Here is a 22,604-nt window from a genome sequence, read left to right on the forward strand (position 1 = left end):
CCACTTTCCTTTACTGTCATACTGGCCAGTCTGATGAATGTGAGGTGGTACCTCAGAGTTGCCTTAATTTGCATTTCTCTAATTAAGAATGATTTAGAACATTTTTTTCATGATTACTGATAGCTTTGATTTCTTCATCTGAAAACTGCTTATTCATATCCTCTGACCATTTGTCAATTAGGGAAAACCTTATATTCTTATAAATTTGATTTAATTCTTTGTATGATAAATGAGACCTTTGTCAGAGTATTTGTTATAAAAATTTTTTTCTCAGTTTATTGTTTCCCTTCTAATCTTGGTTGCATTGGTTTTGTTTGTATAAAACCTTTTAAATTTAATATAATCAAAATTATTCATTTTACATCTTATAATGTTCTTTATCTCTTGTTTGGTCACGAATTCGTCCCTTCTCCATAGATCTGACAGGAAAACTATTCTATGTTCCCCTAATTTACTTATATCGCTTTTTATGTCTAAATCATATATCTATTTTGACCGTATCTTGGTATAGGGTGTGAGATATTGATCTAAACCTAATTTTTGCCATATTGCCTTCCAATTTTCCCAACAGTTTTTGTCAAATAGTGAGTTCTTATCCCAAAATCTGGGATCTTTGGGTTTATCAAACACTAAATTGTTGAGGTAATTTATCCCTAATCTATTCCATTGATCCACCATCCTATTTCTTAGCCAGCGTTTTGATGATTACTGTTTTAGAGTACAGTTTAAGATCTGGTACTGCTAAGCCACCTTCCTTCACATTTTTTTATTAGCTCCCTTCATATTCTTTTTTTTCTCCCATTTGGTAGTATGTTTAATGTTGATATTACTTCATTGTGTGCTACCTTTTAGCATAAATGCAGTTTCCCTACTATCTATTTTAATTAAATCTATTATTGCTTTTTTTCTGCTTTGAGTTCCTAATTGCTCTTTTTTGCTGAATTATAATTGTCTGTTCCAGACCTGTATTTTTGATCTGTGTGTGTTTCTTATAAATCTATATATCATAGGAGTCTGATTTTAAATCCATTCTACTATCTGTTTCTGTCTTATAGCTGAGTTCAGCTCGTTCACATTGACTGTCATGATAACTGCCCGTTTTCATCTCCAATCTGTTTCCATTTGTTCCCTTCATATTCTTGACCTTTTGTTCCTCCAGATAAATTCTGGTATTATTTTTTCTAGTTTTTTTAATTTTTTTTTTAAATTAAAAAAAAAATTTTTTAAAACCCTTACCTTCCATCTTAGAGTCAATACTGGGTATTGGCTCCAAGGCAGAAGAATGGTAAGGGTAGGCAATGGGGGTCAAGTGACTTGCCCAGGGTCACACAGCTGGGAAGTGTCTGAGGCCAGATTTGAACCTAGGACCTCCCGTCTCTAGGTCTGGCTCTCAATCCACTGAGCTACCCAGCTGTCCCCTATTTTTTCTAGTTCTATAAAATAGTTTTTGATAGTTTGATTGGTATGGCACTGATGAAGTAAATTAATTTAGGAAGGATTGTCATTTTTATTATGTTAGCTCAACCTACCTGTGAACAATTAATGTTTTTCCACTTATTTAGATCTAACTTTGTAATGATTGATTTTTAAAAATTATTCTGAACTCAAGTCAACAACAACATATACATAACAGAAGGGAAAAAGAAAGATTGCACAGAAAATGACAAACCTCCACCATGTACAAGCCAGATCAATGTAAATTATGCAGGGAAATGGTGGAGCCTGCAGACTGTGGAAAGTTTAGGATCTATTGAATACTTAATAAAAGTTGGCCTGGTAGCTAGAATTATACATCAAAAGCTCACTATATTTCAAGGACTAACATGAAAAAATCCCCATCCTACAAACCCAGACTCAAACATCAGCTAGAGGTACCAACAAAAGAACAAACCAACATAACCATTATCAAAGACTAAACTCTTGCCTACAATTTCCTGAACATCACACTGATTCAGAAAAACTTAAGAACAGTATTTTTTAATAGATGATACAATCCTAAATATCTATAATATCTCAGTTCTATGGAATAAAAGTTATCAAAATACAGAGACCTGGCCAAAAAAAAAAAAATTTAACACTATGTGGGAATAGGCTGAAGTCTGTATCAACCCCATCAGCCCCAACCTGTCTGCTCCTGGAATGATCCAGAAGATGCTCTCTTTTGGTGAGCCTACAGAAGATGAGTAGATCCTAATAAGAGCTTCACTTTCTCAATGAACCCTTTCCTGACCCCTAAGTGCCTCCCTCTCAAGCTACTTTACCTATTTAGACACCTCCTGTATATTATTACTTGGTCACTTCCTATTAGTGCTGTATACTTTAAAAAAAACCTCTTACCTTCTATCTTAGAATCAATACTGTGTATTGGTTCCAAGGCAGAAGAGTGGTAAGGGCTAGGCATTTTGGGTTAAGTGACTTGCCCAGGATCATACAGCTAGCAAGTATCTGAGATCTGAACCCAGGACTTCCTATCTCCAGGTGTGGTTCTCAATCCAATGAGCCACCTAGCTACTCCCTGCTGGATAGATTTTTCTAAGTGCTTGCCATCTGTCCCATTGAAATGGAAGCTTCTTAGGAACAGAGGTCATTTTGTTCTTTGCTCTCTGAGCTGGGCATTGAGCAGAGCTATTGCTCAATTGAATCGAAAATCTGTTGATTCAAATATAAAAAGCATTTACTTTACACTCAGTGAATATAAGGGAATGATATCAGGAGAGTGACTTGGCCAGGACCATTTCTATTGGAATCCCATTTTTAAAAAGAGAGAGGAAGAGAGAGAAGCCTGAGATAATAAATAATAACAATAATAAGGAGAAAGAAAGGGTCTGGAATTGCCATCTCAATGCTTCTTCTTCTTCTTCTTCTTTTTTTTTTTTTTAATTTTAAACCCTTAACTTCTGTGTATTGACTTATAGGTGGAAGAATGGTAAGGGTAGGCAATGGGGGTCAAGTGACTTGCCCAGGGTCACAGAGCTGGGAAATGGCTGAGGCCAGATTTGAACCTAGGACCTCCTGTCTCTAGGCCTGGCTCTCAATCCACTGAGCTACCCAGCTGCCCCCTATCTCAATGCTTCTTGATGAGGAAATTCTCTCTACAAAGGCTGGTCTTGAACCTTCTTTGCAACTAATAGTCCTAGAGAGTTTCTGGAGCACTGTGAGATTATGACTCTCCCCAGGTTGGAGCAGTGTTTTGGACCCACATCTTTTTGGTTTTGAGGCCAGCTCTAACATGAGACAGGTCAAGTCATCCACTGGCATTCCCTTTGGCAACAGTTGTAAATTCTATGTAAGGCCCTTGCAAGAAGATGGAGAGATCCTGCCAAATCTGGAGACAGAGCCTGGAGCAGTAGAAAGGACATTCTTTGGAGTGAGAAGACAAGAGTTCAAATATCAATCCTGTGAACTCTCTGGGTCATCCTGGGCAAGTAACTTGACCTCTTTGGGCCTCAGTCACTTATCTGTAAAATGAGAGGGTTGGATTAAATGATGTTCAAGGTGTCTGTCAGCTCCAAATCCATAACCCTGGTCCTCTAGTAGAGCTAAAGTATCCAGACAGCTAAAGTTTTTTTTTTTCCTGTAGGTGCCCTTTTAACATTTGGGAATGGACATCTTCCTAGAACAGATCATAGGGCAGCTAGGTGGCTCAGTGGATTGAGAGCCAGTTCTGGAGAGAAGAGGTCCTGGGTTCAAATCTGGCCTCAATCACTTCCTACCTGGGTGATCCTGGGCAAGTCATTAATCTCTATTTGCTTAGCCCTTGCCTTTCTGTCTTAGAATTATTACTAAGGCAGAAGGTAAGGGTTTACAAAATAAAATAAAATAGGTCATTACCTTTCCTTCCTGGTTATGCCAAGCACATTGAACTGAGTTTCCTATTTCCTCCAGGACTCAAGGTCTTCAAGAATATCAACGATCACCCAGTGATGTTCTTGGGTCCTACTGTGAGCCCAAAGCCTCTTCCTCTCTACAGCAGACACAAACGTGCTTTGGATGTCTTCTCTCTGAGTGCCTACAACTGCCTTCTAGGTCTTCTCTCTTTTCTCTCAGGCATGGTTCTGCCTACCCCTGCCCATCTCCTCCTGCTTACCTGCTGTATCTCATCTGCTTGATAGGCAAGGAGCCATATTTCTTAGGATTTGACAGGAAGAGAATATAAAGATGCTCTGAGGGAGGGGCTGGAGGTCTCACCCTGTAGCCTCTGCCAGCTGGCTCTCAAGCACAGTTCTTAGGGTCTCCCGAAGGATTGACACAAACAATCTTATTTGATCCTTGCAACAAGCCTGGGAAGCAGACTGTCACAGGTATCACTATCCCTATTTCAGGGGTGCTTGAAGATCTCAACTGAATAGTGTCTGTTATAATCTCCCCCTATTATGACCACCTTGCAATTCTCGCATCCTTATTTTATTATTATTTTTAAAAATACTTACCCCTTCTGTCTTAGAATCAATACTGTATATTGGTTCCAAGGCAGAAGAGCAGTAAGCGCTGGGCAATTGAGGTTAAGTGACTTGACCAGGGTCACCCAGCTAGGAAGTATCTGAGGTCAAATTTGAACCCAGAACCTTCCATCTCTAGATTTGGTTTTCTCTCCACTAGGCACCTAGCTGTCCCCTCTTTCATATCCTTATAATGCATTATTTTGTATTAAAACATTTATGGACATGCTTTCTCCTCCGTAGGAATGACAGACTGAGAGCTTCCAGAGGGGCCCTTCTGTAGCAGTCCAGGCATGTATAAACCTTGGTTATATTTTAGGGGTACTCGAAAACCATGCTTCAGACTTGACATTTTTTTTTATTCTTCTTCTTTTAATCGCAAGATTTCATTTGATAGTTTTTTCTGTTTGTACTGCAATTTATATAATTTTTCTCCAGAATCTAAAATTTTACCCTTTTTGAGATTTTGCTTTTTCCCTTTTTTGCTTTTTTGAATTAAGTTTTCTCTTAAGTTACTCTAAACATCATCATTTAAAAATTTTTTTTAAATAAAAATTAAAGGGAGATATTTCTTTATAGCAGTTCAGGGATGTATAAACTTTGGTTATATTTTAGGGGTACTCAAAAACCATGCTTGTAAGCTACATGCTCATTTTTACCAAGCTAAGTTCTATGCCTGTGGTTGGGTACTTAACCTTTTCTAATTGAGGGCCCAGCCCTGAGGACACACTCCATAAGACTGACCAGATATATCAGTATCTTTGTTTTAACAACAATCGGACAAACTCATGATTTGAGGTGTTAGCTACATCTATTGTTTTAGGATTGGCAGTTTGGATCTGGTGATGATTACCTAACTTTCAGACCACCTTTGTCCCTTCCCCCATTCCTTTTTGTAACCCCAATAAAAATGAGTGTGCCCAAACACAAGCAGGCTCTATTCCACCGAAGCTCTTTCCACCAAAGCTCTTGACCAGCAGAGCTCTATTCCATCAGAGCTCAATTCCATCAAGAGCCCACTCGCTATGAGGTCTCCTCTTTTGCTACTGTTCTCTTGTGTCTGAGTCTTTCTTTATGATGTTCCTCTCTCATCACTATCAGAGGAGCACGAATGGCTGGAGCCCAGGTGGTGGAATCCTTTATCTCCGAGTCTTTCTTCCTTTATTGTTTCCCCTCTCCTTTTCCCTCATCACCCTTTCTCCCTCAGTCTTCAACCTCCCTTCTGAGTGTTCACCCACGAATATAGTAATTTGTGGCTGCTGGCAGCCACACCTGCCCTTCCTCTAGAGCTATGCACTCAATAGGTATTTAACTAACATGTGGCACAAATTCAGAGAAGGGATAGGATTTGCCCATAGAGCAGATGAGGGCTTGGAGCCCAGGCCTTTGCTGACTTGAAGGCCAGGAGTCTTTTCCTTATGAAAGGTAGTCAAGGTGGCTAAATGCTTTGTGGTCTTGGGGATGTTTACTTGGCCCTCCCCCAAAGGTTTTCTGGCTGCCTTTCTAGTTCTTTGCTATGTTTTGGAGACAGACATTGTTAAGTAGCTCAATTCCTAAGGGCTGAAATGTTACAGCTGCAGGTTGGCAGGAAAAGGGCTAGATTTGGAGCTCCTCTCTATGTTGAGAAGTCTTGAGATCAAATTCTGCCTCAAACTTCATCGTACCCCCAAACCCAGGCAAACTGTAAGCAGGGAAATTCCTTTGCTCTCTTCTGTCCTTGTGACTCCTAACCCAAGAACATCTGATAACTTCTATAAGACCCTGAGATTATTAACACCTTTGGATCATCCTTTAGATTGAGATGGATATAGAGATACACCTCCAGGCTACACCTTGATACCATTGGGTTGTATCTCAGGCATCCATCTGTTCCCCAAACTATGAAGGTCTTCAGGTAGACCCCAGTCAAATGGCCAAACCCCCCACCGAATGCCTGAGTGTTTACTACTCTAGAATCACGTGCACACCATGACACAACACCACATCCCCACTGTTGTAAAAAGTATATAATAATAGAATTGATGGATTCTGGGAGCAACCCTCCAGGTTGTTCCACTCATGCTGTCTTGCTGGCCAAAAAATTCAACACCACTAATAAATCTCTCTTTTTATTTTTAAGCCAAGTTTAGGAGTCTTGCATTCTTGCAAAAGGTATCCTTCCCAAACCCCAGGGGTTCACCTCTGTATCCCACATCTACTGCCTATGTGACCCTGGGCAAGCCACTCATATAGTTATAAGGATCAAATAAGATAACCTCTATATTATTATTATTGTTGTTATTATTAGTGATATGCTTTTCTACATGAAAGAATTTATTTTACTTTCTAATATTTTTTTCTCAATGATATGAAAAAACAATTTTGAATCTTTTTTTGTAAACTGTCACTCTCGCTTTCCTCCCCTGCTATAGATTTTATTTATTTTATTTTATTTTATTTTAAACCCTTGTACTTCGGTGTATTGTCTCATAGGTGGAAGATTGGTAAGGGTGGGCAATGGGGGTCAAGTGACTTGCCCAGGGTCACACAGCTGGGAAGTGGCTGAGGCCGGGTTTGAACCTAGGACCTCCTGTCTCTAGGCCTGACTCTCACTCCACTGAGCTACCCAGCTGCCCCCTGCTATAGATTTTACATGTGTACTGGTGTAAAACATTTTCATGAAAGAAGAATTCATTTTATTTATTTTATTTTTTTATTTTTTGATGAATTGAAATGAAAGAAGAATTTAAAGGAACAAAAAAACCTGGAAATATGCTCAACATTTCTCCACCCCCATTAAAATATGATGGCAGGCAAAACATATTATGACGACTGTCTTTTCACAGGTATCTGAGAAGTTGTCCTCTTCATTCACCCACACCCATTTCTTACTCGCCTATATGACAGCTTGAGGGGCAGCGTGGTGTAGAGAGCTGGCTTCCTCAGATTTACATGCCAGCTCTGCCACATTCTGGCTCTGTGGCCCTGGACAAGTCATTTAACCTTTCACAGTGCCCCAGACACCTCTCAAAAACTCTCTATTTCAGAAAAGGGGGCCAACCGGTGTTGAGAGAGGGCGTTTTCCTAAACCCATGAAAGCTCATGGCCGGTTCAATCCTGCTACTTCCTCTGCCAGCTTATCTAGTCTGCTCTTGGTCTGGGGCCAGATGGGCAGCTCTGGAGAACTCTGGTCTCTAGGACGCACCTGCATGGCTTTGGGCAAACCACAAGGGCCTTCCTGTTTTGCATGCCAAGCTAAAACACCAGGCTTATGACAACAGTCCCGGAGGACACCACACAACAGCAAGAACTAACAACAATAATGACAAAAATCCCCAAACAAATGATGTAGAAAGAAAATAACTGTAGAGAGTGACAAATACATATGCTCCTGATCCTTCAAAGTGTAAACAGAATGTGTAGGCTTGCCTGACCACCCTTTCCTGCCAAGGCTGGGCATGACTGACAGTGCCATCGCCATCCCCTAGAGCCGCTTTCAGATATGTGGCTGCGTGACGCAAACCTATTTGTGCTTTGAAATCCTGATATTTCCACCCTCTGAGACATCCTCCAGCTGGGGTGAACCTTCCCAAAGCAGCCTGTCGGTAGAAAGCCTTTACTCATGGGCGAGAATGATACAACTGGGCAGAGGAACACATGAGGGCAATTCCTAAACTTCCCCCCCCCTTAAATCCTTATCTTCTGTCTTAGAATCAATAGTTCCAAGGCAGAAGAGCAATCAGGGCTAGGTAACTAGGGTTAAATGACTTGCCCAGGGTGACAAAGCTAAGGAATGTCTGAGGCCAGATTTGAATCCAGGACTCCCAGTCTCTAGGTAGGCCTGGTTCTCTATCCACTGAGTCACCCAGTTGCCCTGAATTCCTAAACTCTTTTTGCGATGAGTTAGAACATTGCTGTGAAGGAACTACCTCATGCTATTTAAGGCCAAGATTCAAAAGATTTGGATTCCCATTGCTCCTGGGGTGGGGGAGAAGGGTTTAAATAGTTTTCTGTTTCTGCATAACTTTGTCATCCACTTACAGATTATTTTAATCCCAGCAGTTTAATTCCTTTCTCTGTTCAGCTGTTAATGCTGTTATAAAACATTTAGTTTTATAAGCTTCCCTGTTTCTTTTTCGTTTGCGGTTTTCAGTTGGAGGGGAGGGCTCATGGATTTTTTTTCTGTTTTTGTCACTGAAATGTTAAGAGTAGAATATTAATACATTTCAGTTTAGTTGTGTAATGTCAGGTATATATAAATTTTATATATAATTTATATGTGCACATATAAATTATATATAAATTTTATAATTTTATATATAAAATGTTATAGGTATAAAATTAAATTATATAGTATACAGTATAATTAATATATAATAATTAAAAGATGGCCTGGAGACTTTTCCTTGTGAATAGGAAAAAAAAACAACTCAGCACAAGTAAGGGGAAAAAACAAGATGGAGACGGATGATTCAAGAAATGACTGTGTGGAGAGCCAGGTGGTTCAGTGGATTGAAAGCCAGGCCTAGAGACAGGAGACCCTGGATTCAAATCTGACCTCAGATATACCCTAGCTGTATGACCCTGGGCAAGTCACTTAACCCTAATTGCCTAATACTTACCTCCTAATACTTACCTTCTGCCTTGGAACTAATACTCAGTATTGATTCAAAGTCAGAAGGTAAGAAGTCAAAAAAAAAAAAAAAGACTGTGAATGAAGTGAATGAGTGAAAGAAAGAGGAAAAACCGAAATTATCTCAGGTCACAAGAATATCTATGATAAGATATTTAAGCTGAGCCAGCAGCTTAACACTCCCTACTTTCTAGTAATCGTATTCAGTGTCTAGCAAATATCAACTTGGAAATGTCAACCCTGCCTTGTTCTAGGCTGATGGGATCTGTGTTCCTTGGCCTATGAAGGAACAGGGCAATTTAGTGGCTAAAGTCCAGAATGGAATTATAGCATAATCATGCTTATATTGCATGTCCTTGAATGAGATCCAAGTGGCTGGAGGCTTCCAGTTTAACCTGAAAGATAAATGAGCTGCTGGAGAGGCCTGAGTAATTCAGGAAGTGCCCAGCCCAGGCCACTCCTCTGGAGATAAAGATCAGAGCCCTGAAAGAGTGATCTTCAAAGTCCCAGAGGCTCAATCAGAAATGACACAGAGCCCCAGCTAGAACAACTGAAGAGAACAGATTGCCAGTTTGAGGTTCACCAGGAAGGGGGACCTCCTGTAGCAGCTCAGCCCAGTCCAGGACAGCCCTCAAGAGGAAGGGAGAGAGGTTTCCCCTACGCTGGGGTGAATCCACCAAGATGTAGGTTGGCTCCAGTGCTCCTGACTCTAGGGCTGGGCAGAACAGGGTCCAAGAGAGTCCAGGAGTTTCTGCCACCTTATACAGGTTCTCATCACCCCTGGCTTACCTCATTGTACCAGTCGCCTAACTCGCCTCCCTGCCTCAAGTCTCTCCTTACTCCAGCACAGTCTCTAGACATCACTGTCAAAATCATTTTCCTTAAGCACTAATCTGTAACTTCTCTAACTTAACTACTGTGGCTCCCAGGATAAAATCTAAACTGTTTAGTTGTTTTTTTTTTTTTCTTAAAAAAATAAAAAGAAACCACCCTTTAATTTTTGTCTTAGCATTAAGAGTGATAAGAGCTAGGTCATTGGGATTAAGTGACTTGCCCAGGCTCACACAGTGAGGAAATGTCTGAGGCCACATTTGAACCCAGGACCTCCTGGGTTTCTATTCACTGAGCCACCTCACTGCTCCTGTTTAGTTTTTAAAACTTTACCCAACTTGCCCGGAAGTCTAGTTTCTCAGCTTTACTAGCTAGACATCATTTCTAACATACCCTAAAGATCCAGACCAACTAACTTTCTTTTTCTCTGTTTTTCACACAGGACACTCCATCTCTAGTCTCCAAGTCTTTGTACTGGCCATTTCCTCTGCCTGGAACCCAAGCCCTCTTCTCCTCTGGCTCATAGAATCCTTCTCAACTAGGGTTAAGTGACTTGCTTAGGGTCACATAGCTAGGAAGTATCTAAGGTCAAATTTGAACCCTTCTGAATGCCAACCTGGCTCCCCATCCAGGGTGCTACCTAGCTGCCTCTTGATTTACACTCCTTCCCTTTACATTTGTGTTGTATAGATGTATATATGTATTTGTTGTCTCCCCCATCAAAACGAAAGTTCCCTGTGCCTTGTATCCTCAGCACAGAGCCCAGAGCCCAGCACATAGTAGGGGATTAATAAATGCTCACTGGTTAGCTGATTGATCATGTTCCCCCAAGTCTTCTCTTAAAATTAAGGGCATTCCCCCTTACAGATCAAGAGCCAGGCCTAGGGACAGGAAGTCTTGGGTTCAAATATGGCCTTAGATACTTCCTAGCTACGTGGTCCTGAGTAAATCACTTCACCCCCACTGCCTAGCCCTTACTACTCTTCTGCTTCAGAACTGATACACAGTATTAATTCTAAGATTTGGGGAGGTAAGAGATTAAAAAAACAAATAAACTAAGCATCCCCCATTTACCAATGGACTCCCACCAGCTAGGTTCCCATGGATCACCCCCTTCAATCTAATGGATTCTCTTCCTTCGAATTAGGTGTTTGGACTTTTTTTTTTCCCCCTTCAAAGATAAAATTCTCTTGTCACTTCAAAACTGAATCCTCACCTTGGTAGGATTTTCAATCTAAAGTCTGATCGCTTTCAAAAGAAGCATGAGACAAACCATCTTTAAAGTAAAAACAAGAAAGGCGTGCTGGTGGCCACTTGGTACAGCACGCCACGCCAGCCCCTACAAAAGAGCACCTGGGCGGTCAAAAGTGCTTTATGATGGAGACACAAATACTCAGCCAAGTTAGGAAACTGCCTCTGCACGTGATCCTAGGCTGCCTTGCCTAGTGGATGCCCCTTTCTCCCAGCAGCCTCGGTGGTTTGGGCAGACCCAGCATATCTCCCTCCTACCTCGCTGTGGACGTTCCAGCTGTCCACGGTGACGTTGAAGAGGGCTTTGAGGGCCTCGATGGCACAATCCGTCTCCTGCGGGGACAGGGGGGGCCCGTTGTGGTCTATGGCGGCTTCGTACTCATCAGCCCACTTGATGCTGAAGGCGCTCTCCAGGGCCTGGGTGAGCAGGGGCAGCCCTTGGAGCTCATGGCGGAGCTGGGACCTGATGTCGGTCTGCAGGAGGGACAGGAGGAAGAGGAGGCGCAGGTCGAAGCACTTAATGTCGCTGATGACCTGCTGGTCCTTGCATTTCCGCAGCAAGTTACACAGCATGGCGGCCAGGTTGAGCTCCAGGCTGAGCTTCTGGGCCATCTGGCTGTTGAACACTATGTTACACAGGCATTTTAGGGACTCCACAATGACCGGGAAATCCGCCACGTCCTCCAGAGAGTCCTCCGAATCATCCAGCTTGGCCAGCCGAATCAAAATCTGCATGTTCTCCTTGGTGGTGACAGGAACCAGAACCTTTTTGTCACGGGAAAGGATGCGGAGGACTTCCAGGCAGGTAACTTGGCAGGAGGTGGTGATGTCTTTCTCAAGGACCTTAAAGATCCCTTCACACAGTTTCTGAAAAGATAAGGGGGAAAAAAAAGCCAGGATTTCAGAGAAGGAATTCCCAAACAGAAGTTTCACTTGCTAATTATAATTATAATTAATAGTTAATATCAATGCAAAGGCTCGTACTGTCACAGTTCCTGGTCACAAACTTGCTTTCAATTCATTTCAGATCTCTTGCTCTTTCTTGGAAAACAAAAAAACAAAAAAACCTTATCGTCTATCTTAGAATTAAGTTCTAAGACAGAAGAGCGGTAAGGCCTAGGTAATTGGGGTTAAGTGATTTGCTCAGGGTCCCACAGCTAAGAAGTGTTTGAGACTAGCCTGGAAACCAGAATCACCTGACTCTAAAAGCCTGGATCTCTATGTAGCTCCCCCACAAACCCATTTCTCTTGATTTTATCTGTGGAAAGTTAATATTAATCTGAACCCCTTTTTTGGTACCTCAAGACAACTTTTGGATTTTAAAGGGGAAAAAAAGTTTGATCTTAAGACGGAAGCCACAAACTTGCTTCTTTCCCCTTAGAAATAGGGTGGAGAAAGTGCTTCGTTTATCTGTGAACAAGCTTCTTGGGTGTTAAAATAATCGAATGGGCTAGGCAGAGCCAGATGGAGGAAAACACATGCCCATACAGCCACTCTAAACTTCCCATGGCGGGTGCAGACTCCTGGCCTCTGGAAGACCCACCTCTTATCCAGACTGAGGTCAGAGTCCTCCAATCAAAGAGGCTTGGGAAAGGGGCATCACAAAGAATATACACTGGCAGGGGAAAGAGGAAATTGGTCTTTCCTTGGAATTGAGGATTGAGGAAGGTGGCCAGCCATAGGTGACTGGTGCCTTTTCTTTCTGTGCCCCACTTTTTATTATTTAATAAGTTATTATCATTTATGATACAGTCTCCAGAGAATTTTCATTATAACAAACCCAAGAAGGAAAATTACATGTAGAATAAGTACATTTAGAGTAGATGGAATCATATAGAACACAGTTCCCTGCTATTCCCTCACCAGTATAGAGATGGCCATCATTTTAGTGAGAAATGACACAAACCTGCCTCCTGTGACACTGTATCAATGAGAGTTGCTTCAAAATAAAGCTGCTAACACATTTATAACCAGTGCCAACCTTAACACTGGGAGAGCCCCTCTATTTACTTATTGTTGTCGTGGAGTAACTCTACCCTATAACATTGTTTCATCTCATGCCATGTTTCCATGGGAAGCCTGTCTATGGACCTTAGAAGTCATCTAGGTCAACCTCTTCATTTTACAGAGGGGGAAATGGAGGCCCGTGGAGGTGAGCTGACTTATCTATTCAAAGTCACATAGGCAATCAGTAAGCATTTGAACCTGGGTCTTCTCATCCCAGAGTCAGTGTTCAACACATTAATAAAGGAAGTAGGATTATTCTTAACCAAACGATAAAACTTCTATAATCAAAGGTTGCAGGAGCCCTCCGAGACCAATTAGTCCAGTTTCTTCATTCTTACAAAGGAGAAATATGGGCCTCACAAGGTAACACAGAGAATCTTTTACGTTAAAAAAAATCTGTAGCCTGAATGAAACTCGGGAGTCCTTTTCCTCTACTATAGTAGAAAATCATCACCTTTAAAAAGAAGCTTACTGTTTGTTACTGAATAGAGCTAGATAAATGAAAGTGAAACTCTGTATACTTAACAGCAATCTATCTTTCCTTCCTCTCCAAGTTAAAAAAAAATGTGGGCACTGTGTCCCTGTCCCTGCTCTCCCCCCAACTTCCCTGCCAGAGTCCCAGAAAGAAAAGAAGACCAGATCTGGGAAGCCAAGGCAGGAAACCCAACAGATAGCAATGCTCTCGGACAGAATGAAGATACAAGAAAGAGATCAGAGAATCTTCATGACACCCACAAAAGTGACTGTCAATGGCCAGCCTGAGCTCTGAGCTTTCACTCAGGAGGTTACCCAGCAACCAAAAGCAAGAGCGGTCAGACTGTCTCCAAGCAGCCACTAAGCACTGCTCTTACTTTACTTAGAAAAGTATTCAGCTTGAAAACCGGTCAGATTTGCCTGGCTCCCTAATGCTCAGAGCAGAGGCTCCTGACCTCTTCGGAGCAAAGAGCTACCCTGCTGGGCCCTGGTAATTCACCCTAAGTTAGGATGGATGAGGACTGACAATCTATGATGGAGCCAGTCCACTGGGGCTGTGGGAGGAAATGAGAAAGAGAGGTTCCTTCTGGGGAGGTGGGTGGCTTCTGACTAGCTAGCACGCTTTCCTAGAACCTAAACCTAACGATAACAGCTAATGTTTATAAGGTACCCACTATGTGTCAGACCCCATGCTAGGCACTTTGCAACTGTTATCTCATTTGTTCCTCACAACCCTGGGAGGTGGGTGCTATTATTATCTCAATTTACAGATGAGGAAACTGAAGCAAATGGACGTTAAGTGACTCACCCAGTGTCACAGAGCTAGGAGGTATCTGGGATTGGATTTGAACTCAGGGTTTCATGACTCCAGGACTTCTGTTCTAGCCAGGCCAGACTCTGCAGGTGATCATGAAACCTGATCAACCTGGCCTCTAGGAGAATGTTCCAAGCTTTGGGGTCAGAAGAAGCCAGACTTCTAAGTGAATAGGGATAACTGTTCATCTTTTCTTTTCTTTTTTTTTTTTTTTAATGTGCCTCATGCTAGTGAGGCTGCTAAGGGCACAGCACAGAGAGAGATGGCCTAGAGTCAGGAAAGCTACGCTTCTACCCTAGGCAAGTCACCTAACTCGCTCTGACTGTCTCTGTTTCCTAAGGTTTTCCAAAGCACTTTGTTAGCTCAACTGAACTCCAAAATATAGGTTGCTATTATTATCATCCCCATTTCACAGATGAAGACACTGAGGCAAGCAGAAATCACATAGCTGGTAAGTGTCTAAGGCTCAGCTTTCTAGCCCCTAATCCCTATTCTCTCTCCAGGACTTTATAATCTGTTTGGGGTAGGGGGCAGGGGAGAGATGGCTCACCAACATGAGACAAAAGGCAATATATCACCCAGGGATAAACAGAAGTGCAGAGAAAGGGCAAACCAAGCAGAAGGACTTCGGAGCAAAGGAATCTGAGGGATGAGTGGGATTGGGTATGGGAGGTGCAGGGGGCAGGGAGATGGAAGAAGGGGAGGCATTTCAAGCAAAGAGAACCAAGAAAAGGCAGAGCCCAAAGGAGGCAGCTGCTTCTGGATTTCAGAGCCATTTGCATGATAATCAACTAGGACTAGCTCTGGTCACTCTCAGAGATGGGAGAATTCTGTCTACACTACCAGCATACCAATTTGGTTTCAGTGCTTATGTACCCTTGTCACTGCTCTGAGTTCCTTACTGACAAGTCTCAGAAAGCTGAAGAGTTAAGCACAAATTATTTGCTGTCTAACAAAACCTGAGCCATTTTCGAAGGAACTGCTGAATATTTCTGGCTCACAGATCAGCAGCCAGTAAACGCAACCAACAATTACCCATACTTACCACCTCTGGTGGGGTGGAAAGAGCCCTGGATTTAGAGGCAAAAGACCTTGGATCCATTTGATTTTTCTGTGTTTATTGGTCTGTAAAATGGGTGCAATGATACTTGTACTACCAAAAGTATAGGGTTATGAGAATTACATGAGATAACATATGGAAATTGCTTGATAGACCATCAAGCCCTCAAGAATTCATTATCAAATTCTTCTGACTCTTTTCCTTCACTCCTCCCTGTGTGTCTAAAGAAAATCAACTGTATTAACTTAAGTAAAACATGACAAGGAAGAGAAACAGCTGTAAATTCCAAACATAAATACATAAACAAAAAAGGCAATTATTTAGTAAAAGGAGACCACAATTTGCAACCAGAGGAACTGGGTTTGAATTCCAGCTCAGGGACTTTTAGCTGTGTTACCTTGGACAAATCACTTTCTCTTTCTAGACTTCTGTTTCCTCATTTAAAAAATGAGGGACAAATTAAAGAGCCAGAACTGGAGTTGGGAGGATCTGGGTTCAAATCTGGCCAGAGATAACTCCTAGTTGTTTGACCCTGGGCAAGTCACTTAAATCCAACTGCCTAGCCCTTAGTGCTCTTCTGTCTTGGAATTGATACTAAGACAGAAGGTAAGAGTTTGTTTTTGTTTTTAAAGAAGAAAAATGAAGGATGAAACAAATATGGTGCTGATACCTAAACCAGGAAGAGCAAAAGCAGAGAAAGAAAACTGTAGACTGATTCACTAATGAATATGGATGCAAAAATCTTAAATAAAATAACTAGCCAGGAGACTGCAATAATCTATCACAAAGATTATCCATTGTGACCAAGGGAGATTTATACTGGGAATGCAGGGATGATAAAGAAAACTAGTAGCATAATTGATTATATCAAGGGATGCAGAAAAGGTTTTGACAAAATACAAAACATTACTATTGAAAACACTTGAAAGCAGGTATAAATGGATTTTTTCTTAAAACGATTAGAAGCATTTGCCTAAAGCCACCAGCAAGCATTATTTGTAATGGGCATTAAGCTAGAAGCCTTCCCATTAAGATTAAGAATAAAGCAAGGATGCCCATTATCACTAATATTAATCAACATTGAATTAGAAATGTTAGCAATTGCTTGAATTGCTTGTCAGCTCCAGGAGGGGAAGGGAAGAAGGGAGAGACAACATGAATCATATAAGTTTGAAAAACTTATGTGGAAATTTGTTATTAAAATAATAATAAAAAAAGAAATGTTAGCAATAAGAGAAGAAAAAGAAATCAAAGGAATCAAAATAGGCAATGAGGTAATAAACCTATCTCTTTTTACAAATGATAATGATGATATATACTTGGAAAATCCTGGAGATTCAACTAAAAAGCTGGCTAAAACAAACTTTTAGCAAAGTAGTGGGATACAAAATATATCCATGTAAATTACCAGCATTCCTATATATCCCCGACAAAGTCCTGCAAGAAGAAACAGTAACAGATATTTCATTTAAAATGACCACAGTATAAGATATTGGCCAAGACAAACCCAGGAATATCAAGACCATAATTACAAACTTTATTAAATTTTAACACTTTTAATACAGATTTAAATAACCAGAGAAGTATCAGTTGTTTGTGAGCAGGCAGAGTCAATATACTAAAAATACAATTCTCCCTAAACTAATCTACTTATTCAATGCCATCCCAATTAAAATTATCAAAAAATTATTTTACTGACCTAGAGAAAATTAATGATTCATTTTGAAGAATGAAAGGACAAGAATATCAAAGGGAGTAATGAAAAAATGTAAAGGAAGAAGGTCTAGCAGTACTAGATCTTAAACTATTTTATAAGGTAGAAATTATCAAAACTATCTGGTAATGGCTAAGAAATAAAAAGGTGGATCAGTGAAACAAAGTAGACATATACACAGTACTAAATGATTATAGTAACCTTGTATTTGACAAATGTAAAGAATTAAGCTTTGGAGATTCACTATTTGGAAACATTTTTTATAGTTATTATTATTGTTTAGTAAAAAATATTATTGGGAAAACTGGCACAAACTAGGTTTAGACCAGGATCGTACACCATTTATCAAGATAAGATTAAAATGGATACATGACCTAGACATAAAGGGAGATATCATAACTAAATAAGAACAAGGAACATATTGCCTGATAGACTTATGCATAGAAGAATTTGTGAATAAACAAGAAATAGAGCATTGTGAGATGTAAAATAGGTAATTTTGATTACATTAAATTAAAAGCATTTTATACAAATGAAATCAACATAGCCAAGTTTAGAAAGAAAGGAGTAAATTTGGGTTATAGATAATTATAGATAGTTTCTTGGATAAAGGTCTCACCTCAAATATATAAAGAACTTTGTTGAATTCATAAGAATATGAGTCATTCTCCCAAATAATAAATAATCAAAGGCTATGAACAGGCAGTTTTGGATGAAGAAATCAAAATTATATACAGGGGCAGCTAGGTGGCTAAATGGTTAGAGAACCAGGACTGGAGATAGAAGGTCCTGGGATCAAATCTGACCTCAGACACTTCCTAGCTGTGTGACCCTGGGCAAGTCACTTAACCCTGATAGCCTAACCCTTACTACTCTTCTCCCTTCGAACTGATACTTAGTATACTGAATTGTAAGACAGAAGGTAAAAACGACCTATATATAATCATGAAAAAAAATGTTCTAAATCACTGATTAGAGAAATGTGAATTAAAACAACTTGAGATAACATCCCACACCTTCCAAATTGGCTAAAATGATAGAAGGGAAAAATGACAAATGTTGGAAGAGAGAGAGAAAAATGAGTACCCTGATAAATTATTGTGGAGCTATGAACTGATCCAACCATTTTGGAGAGCAATCTGAAATTACACCCAAAGAATTATAAGACTGTGTATATCCTTCAGCCTAACTAGGATCAAGGTGATCAGGGAAAAAGGAAAAGAACCTATATGTCCTAAAATATTGATAGTAACAATCTTTGTGTTGGCACAGACCTATAAATTGAGGGAATGCCCATCAATTGGAGAATGGCTAAACAAGTTGTGGCATATGATTGCAATAGAATACTACTGTGCTAACCAAATGTAATGGACTTCTCTACTAGCAGCAATGCAATGACCCAGGACAATTCTGAGGGACTTCTGAGAAAGATGCTATCCACATCCAGAGAAAGAACTGTGGGAGCAGAAACACAGAAGAAAACAATTTGATTGATCACATGGTTTGTTGGGGATATGAGTGGGGATGTAGACTCTAAGTGATCACCATAGTACAAATATCAATGATATAGAAATAGATCTTGATCAATGACACATATAAAACCCAGTGGAACTGCTTGTTGGCTATGGGAGGAGGGAGGGAGGAGAGGAGGGAAAGAACATGAATCATGTAACCATGGAAGAATACTCTAAATTAAATAAATTTTTAAAAATACACTACTGAATTAAATTAAATCTTTCTTATCAGAAGCACAAGAAAAACTCTATTTACTTTATGCCTTTAAACAAAATTCATGAAAATTTTTGTCAAAATTAAAATGAAGCAATGAGTCAGAACCCAGCAATTCCTGAATATGCTCCAAGAAAGTGATGGTGTATTATACAGCTATTTCAGACCTCACAACAATACATGAATGGCGTATGTGAAATGTTAGCTAAAAAAAGAAAGGGCAAAAATATGTACACATAATTCTGTTTTGTATAGTGACATTTCTGTAGTCACAGACCTGACAGAAATGTAGGGAGAAAATGGCTTTATTTTTTAAAATGTAGGAAGAAAAATATAAATAAATTTTAATGTTCATTATTTTTAGTTTTCTCTTTCCAGTTTGATTAAAAAGAAATTAGAATTAACTTGTTATAAAACCCCCTCAAGAGTTTTGGTCCCAGTGACCATCCCAAAGAGCCATACTTTTGAAAAAGGATCAACTTGCTTTGTTCTAGGGCCACAAATTACATCCAGATCTAATTCTGAGGGCTGTCTCCACATTCCCCACAGTCCTAAATATGACTGACCAGATAAGAAAGTTGATGCCACTACAGCATACCTGGAATAATTAAGTAGTGATACTACAGTGATTATCACTTTGTATGCAAAAGGAAGCATNGCTTATATCTTACCAATGGGGGTGGGGTAGAAGAGTACTACTGTGCTATAAGAAATGTTGAGCAGGTCGATTTTAGAAAAACATGGAAAGACTTGCCTGAAATCATGAAGAGTGAAACAAGCAGTACCAAGAGAACATTTTATATTTGTAACAGCAATATTGTTTGATGAATAACTGTGAATGATTAAGCTACTCTGAGTAAGATGAATATTCAAATCAAGCACAAAGGCTCTAGGAAGGAAGAGGCTATCCACCTTCAGAGAAAGAACTGATAAATAGCAATATGCATCATCTGGTTTTGTTTCTATCTATATTTTTCTACTATCTATATTATATATATAGTGATCTATAGATATATCTATATTTATCTACATATAGTTACCTATGTTTATATATTATCTATATTGTTCTACATATTGATCTATCAGGTTCTATATATTATCTATATCTATCTCTAAATATATCTACCTAGGTCATGTCAATATATATTTCTATCCATATCTCTCTATTGATCTATACATATCTATCTCTATTTATCTACCTATCTTTATATTATCTATATCTCTCTATCTCTACTTATGTCATCCTATCTAGTTATCTCTCTAAATCTGTATGTGTCAAATGGTGGCCTTCTCTAACGTGGGGTAGAGAGGGAAGGAGACAGCTCAGAACTTAAAAGTGTAACAAAAAAAATTAAATTTTTTAAAAAGGAAAAGAAAAATGAAGGAGTGGGATTCTGGATGATCTACTTAACAAAATGTATGTTGACCCATAGTGTCTGTCCACCAGAGCTAGACATGCCCCTAATGACTCCAGAAATCTTGGTTGCTTTGAGAGACTTGTTCCCTCAGCACTGATCATGAGAACTAAGTGCTGGGAACAACATTCACTCTTCAGCCCACGATGATAATTTTCCTTTTGTGAGTTGATGGGTCCTGGCTGCTTTAGTCCAGCCTTGAGGTCAAACATCAATATCATGGAGCAGCATAAATGGAACTGATAGTCCAAACTCTATGTATTAACACAAATCCATGGACAAAACCATAGTTCTTTAACAGAGTTCAAAAACTCTAACTTTTTTTTAAGGCTCTAGGTCACAATCCTAGCAATATGACCTGCTTAAGGCCCCAGATCTAGGTTTGGAAAGGGCCTCATGGGCTATCTTTTTCCTCTTGCTTTCCATAAGGCTATATCCAAAAGGTGAAAAGTGAATGCGAGGTGGGAACAGGAAGACCTGAGGGCAAAAAGCCAGAGAATGGAAAGAGATCATCAGCTCTAGGGGAGAAAGGGCATGTCCTTCCATGATATCAAACTCAAATAGAATATGGAAGAATCCCTGTGGGTTCTATATGAACTTTGAAAACCACATAATGACATTATCTAGGTTCTATTGTTTTTTCATTTATCTTGTCAAATATTTCCCAATTGTATTTTCATCTGGTTTGGACTGTACTGATCAAGAGTGTTGCCTGCCACAGACAGTGTGTTTGATTTTGTTGTTCAGTAGTGTTCCCATTTGGGGTTTTCTTGGTAGATACTGGAGAGGTTGGTCATTTCCTTCTCCAGCTCATTTCACAAGCTGAGGAAACTGAGGCAAATGGGGTTAAGTGACTTGCCCAGGGTCACACAACTAGTACAAGCTTGAGGACAGATTTCAACTTAGGCCTTCTTGACCCTAGGCCTGGTGCCTTAACCACAGCACCAACTACCTGGCCCACAGTGTCTTTGATATTTCTGATCTAGTCCAACCTCCTAATTTTACAGACGAGGAAGCTGAAGCTTAGGTAAGTGAAATGACTTGCTTAAGGTCACCTAAGAAGTAAAACTCAGAGAAGGAATCTGAACCCAGACCCCCTGACTTCAGGGCCAGAAAGGAATGTAGACAGAGCTCATCTAGTTCAAAACCATCATTGTACAGATGAAGAAACTGCGGCACAGAGATTGGAAATGTGCCAAAGATCATCTGATTGAAGCCTGGGTTGAAGCCAGGTTTTGTTGCTCCAAATTCAGGGTCTTTCCCTGACCCCAGGGAGTGCGGGGATCTGAAGTGCTGGATTGATCCCCAAAGCTTATGAACCATTTCTCACTCAGCACAGGAAGGGGGCAGGGAGACTTGTCCAGGACAGTAATTATAAATCACTCTTGTTTGCATGTGCAGTGTTTGCAAAACAAAACTATCCTGTACCCTTAATGATGCCAAAATATCATTCCAGTGAAGAGAGTCCGGGCTCCTCCTCATAGCTTCTCCAACAAGACTCATCTACTAGCATTTATTAAGCCTCTACAGCACAACGCTCAGAAACAACAAAGAAATAGTCTCTGGCTTCAAGGACCTAGTAGACTCTGGAGGGAGCAGAAGCTGATGGGGCAAAGGGTGGGTTTTAGATATTCTTTGTAGACCCTGATGGGACACTGGCCTAACATTATGTAAATAAATGGGTAGAGATACCTAGGTGGCTCAAGAGCTAGGGTTCAAATCTAGCTTCAGACATTTCCTAGCTGGGTGACCCTGGAAAAGTCACTTAATCCCCATTGCCTAGCCCTTACTGCTCTTCTGCTTTGGAACCAATACACATTCCGAAATAGGTCAATGTTTAAAAAAAAAACAAACATTAAGGATCTCCCCCAACCCAAAATAAAATTTGTTCATCTGGGTTATATCTATTGATACTTAGCAGATTAGAAATGAAAATATTTTAATATTATGAAAATAGTTTTGACCTCACAGACCCCCTGAAAAGATCTCCCCTCTTCCCCCAAGATCCCTGGACTGCATTTAGGAAACTGCTGATATTGTCCAACTTGTACACTTTTCAGATAAGGAAACAGGTCCAAAGGGGGTGACGTAATGTGTTCAATACAAATCAGCAGCTGGGTCTAGCCCTAAGTATCTCAATGTTCTAGGCCAGTGCCTTTCCCATTCATTAAGGAATATTACAGAGGTTATATGTGGGAGCAGAGAGTGATAGGAAAAGAAAGCTAGCAGAGAACAGAGGACCAGGGAGGGCAAATCTCC

General features: G+C 40.2%; 1 protein-coding gene across 2 annotated transcripts in view; it reads right to left on the minus strand.

Annotated features, from left to right (window-relative positions):
• Nucleotides 1–22,604, minus strand: part of RIC8B (RIC8 guanine nucleotide exchange factor B) — a 104,619-nt gene that overhangs the window by 50,988 nt on the left and 31,027 nt on the right. For both annotated transcript variants that reach the window (XM_044679482.1, XM_044679484.1), the window contains exon 3: nt 11,392–12,000. In XM_044679482.1, the coding sequence (XP_044535417.1) occupies nt 11,392–12,000 (609 nt within the window). The remainder of the gene's footprint in view (nt 1–11,391; nt 12,001–22,604) is intronic.

Source organism: Gracilinanus agilis, chromosome 5, assembly GCF_016433145.1.
Source record: "Gracilinanus agilis isolate LMUSP501 chromosome 5, AgileGrace, whole genome shotgun sequence".
In the NCBI taxonomy this organism is placed as follows: domain Eukaryota; kingdom Metazoa; phylum Chordata; class Mammalia; order Didelphimorphia; family Didelphidae; genus Gracilinanus; species Gracilinanus agilis.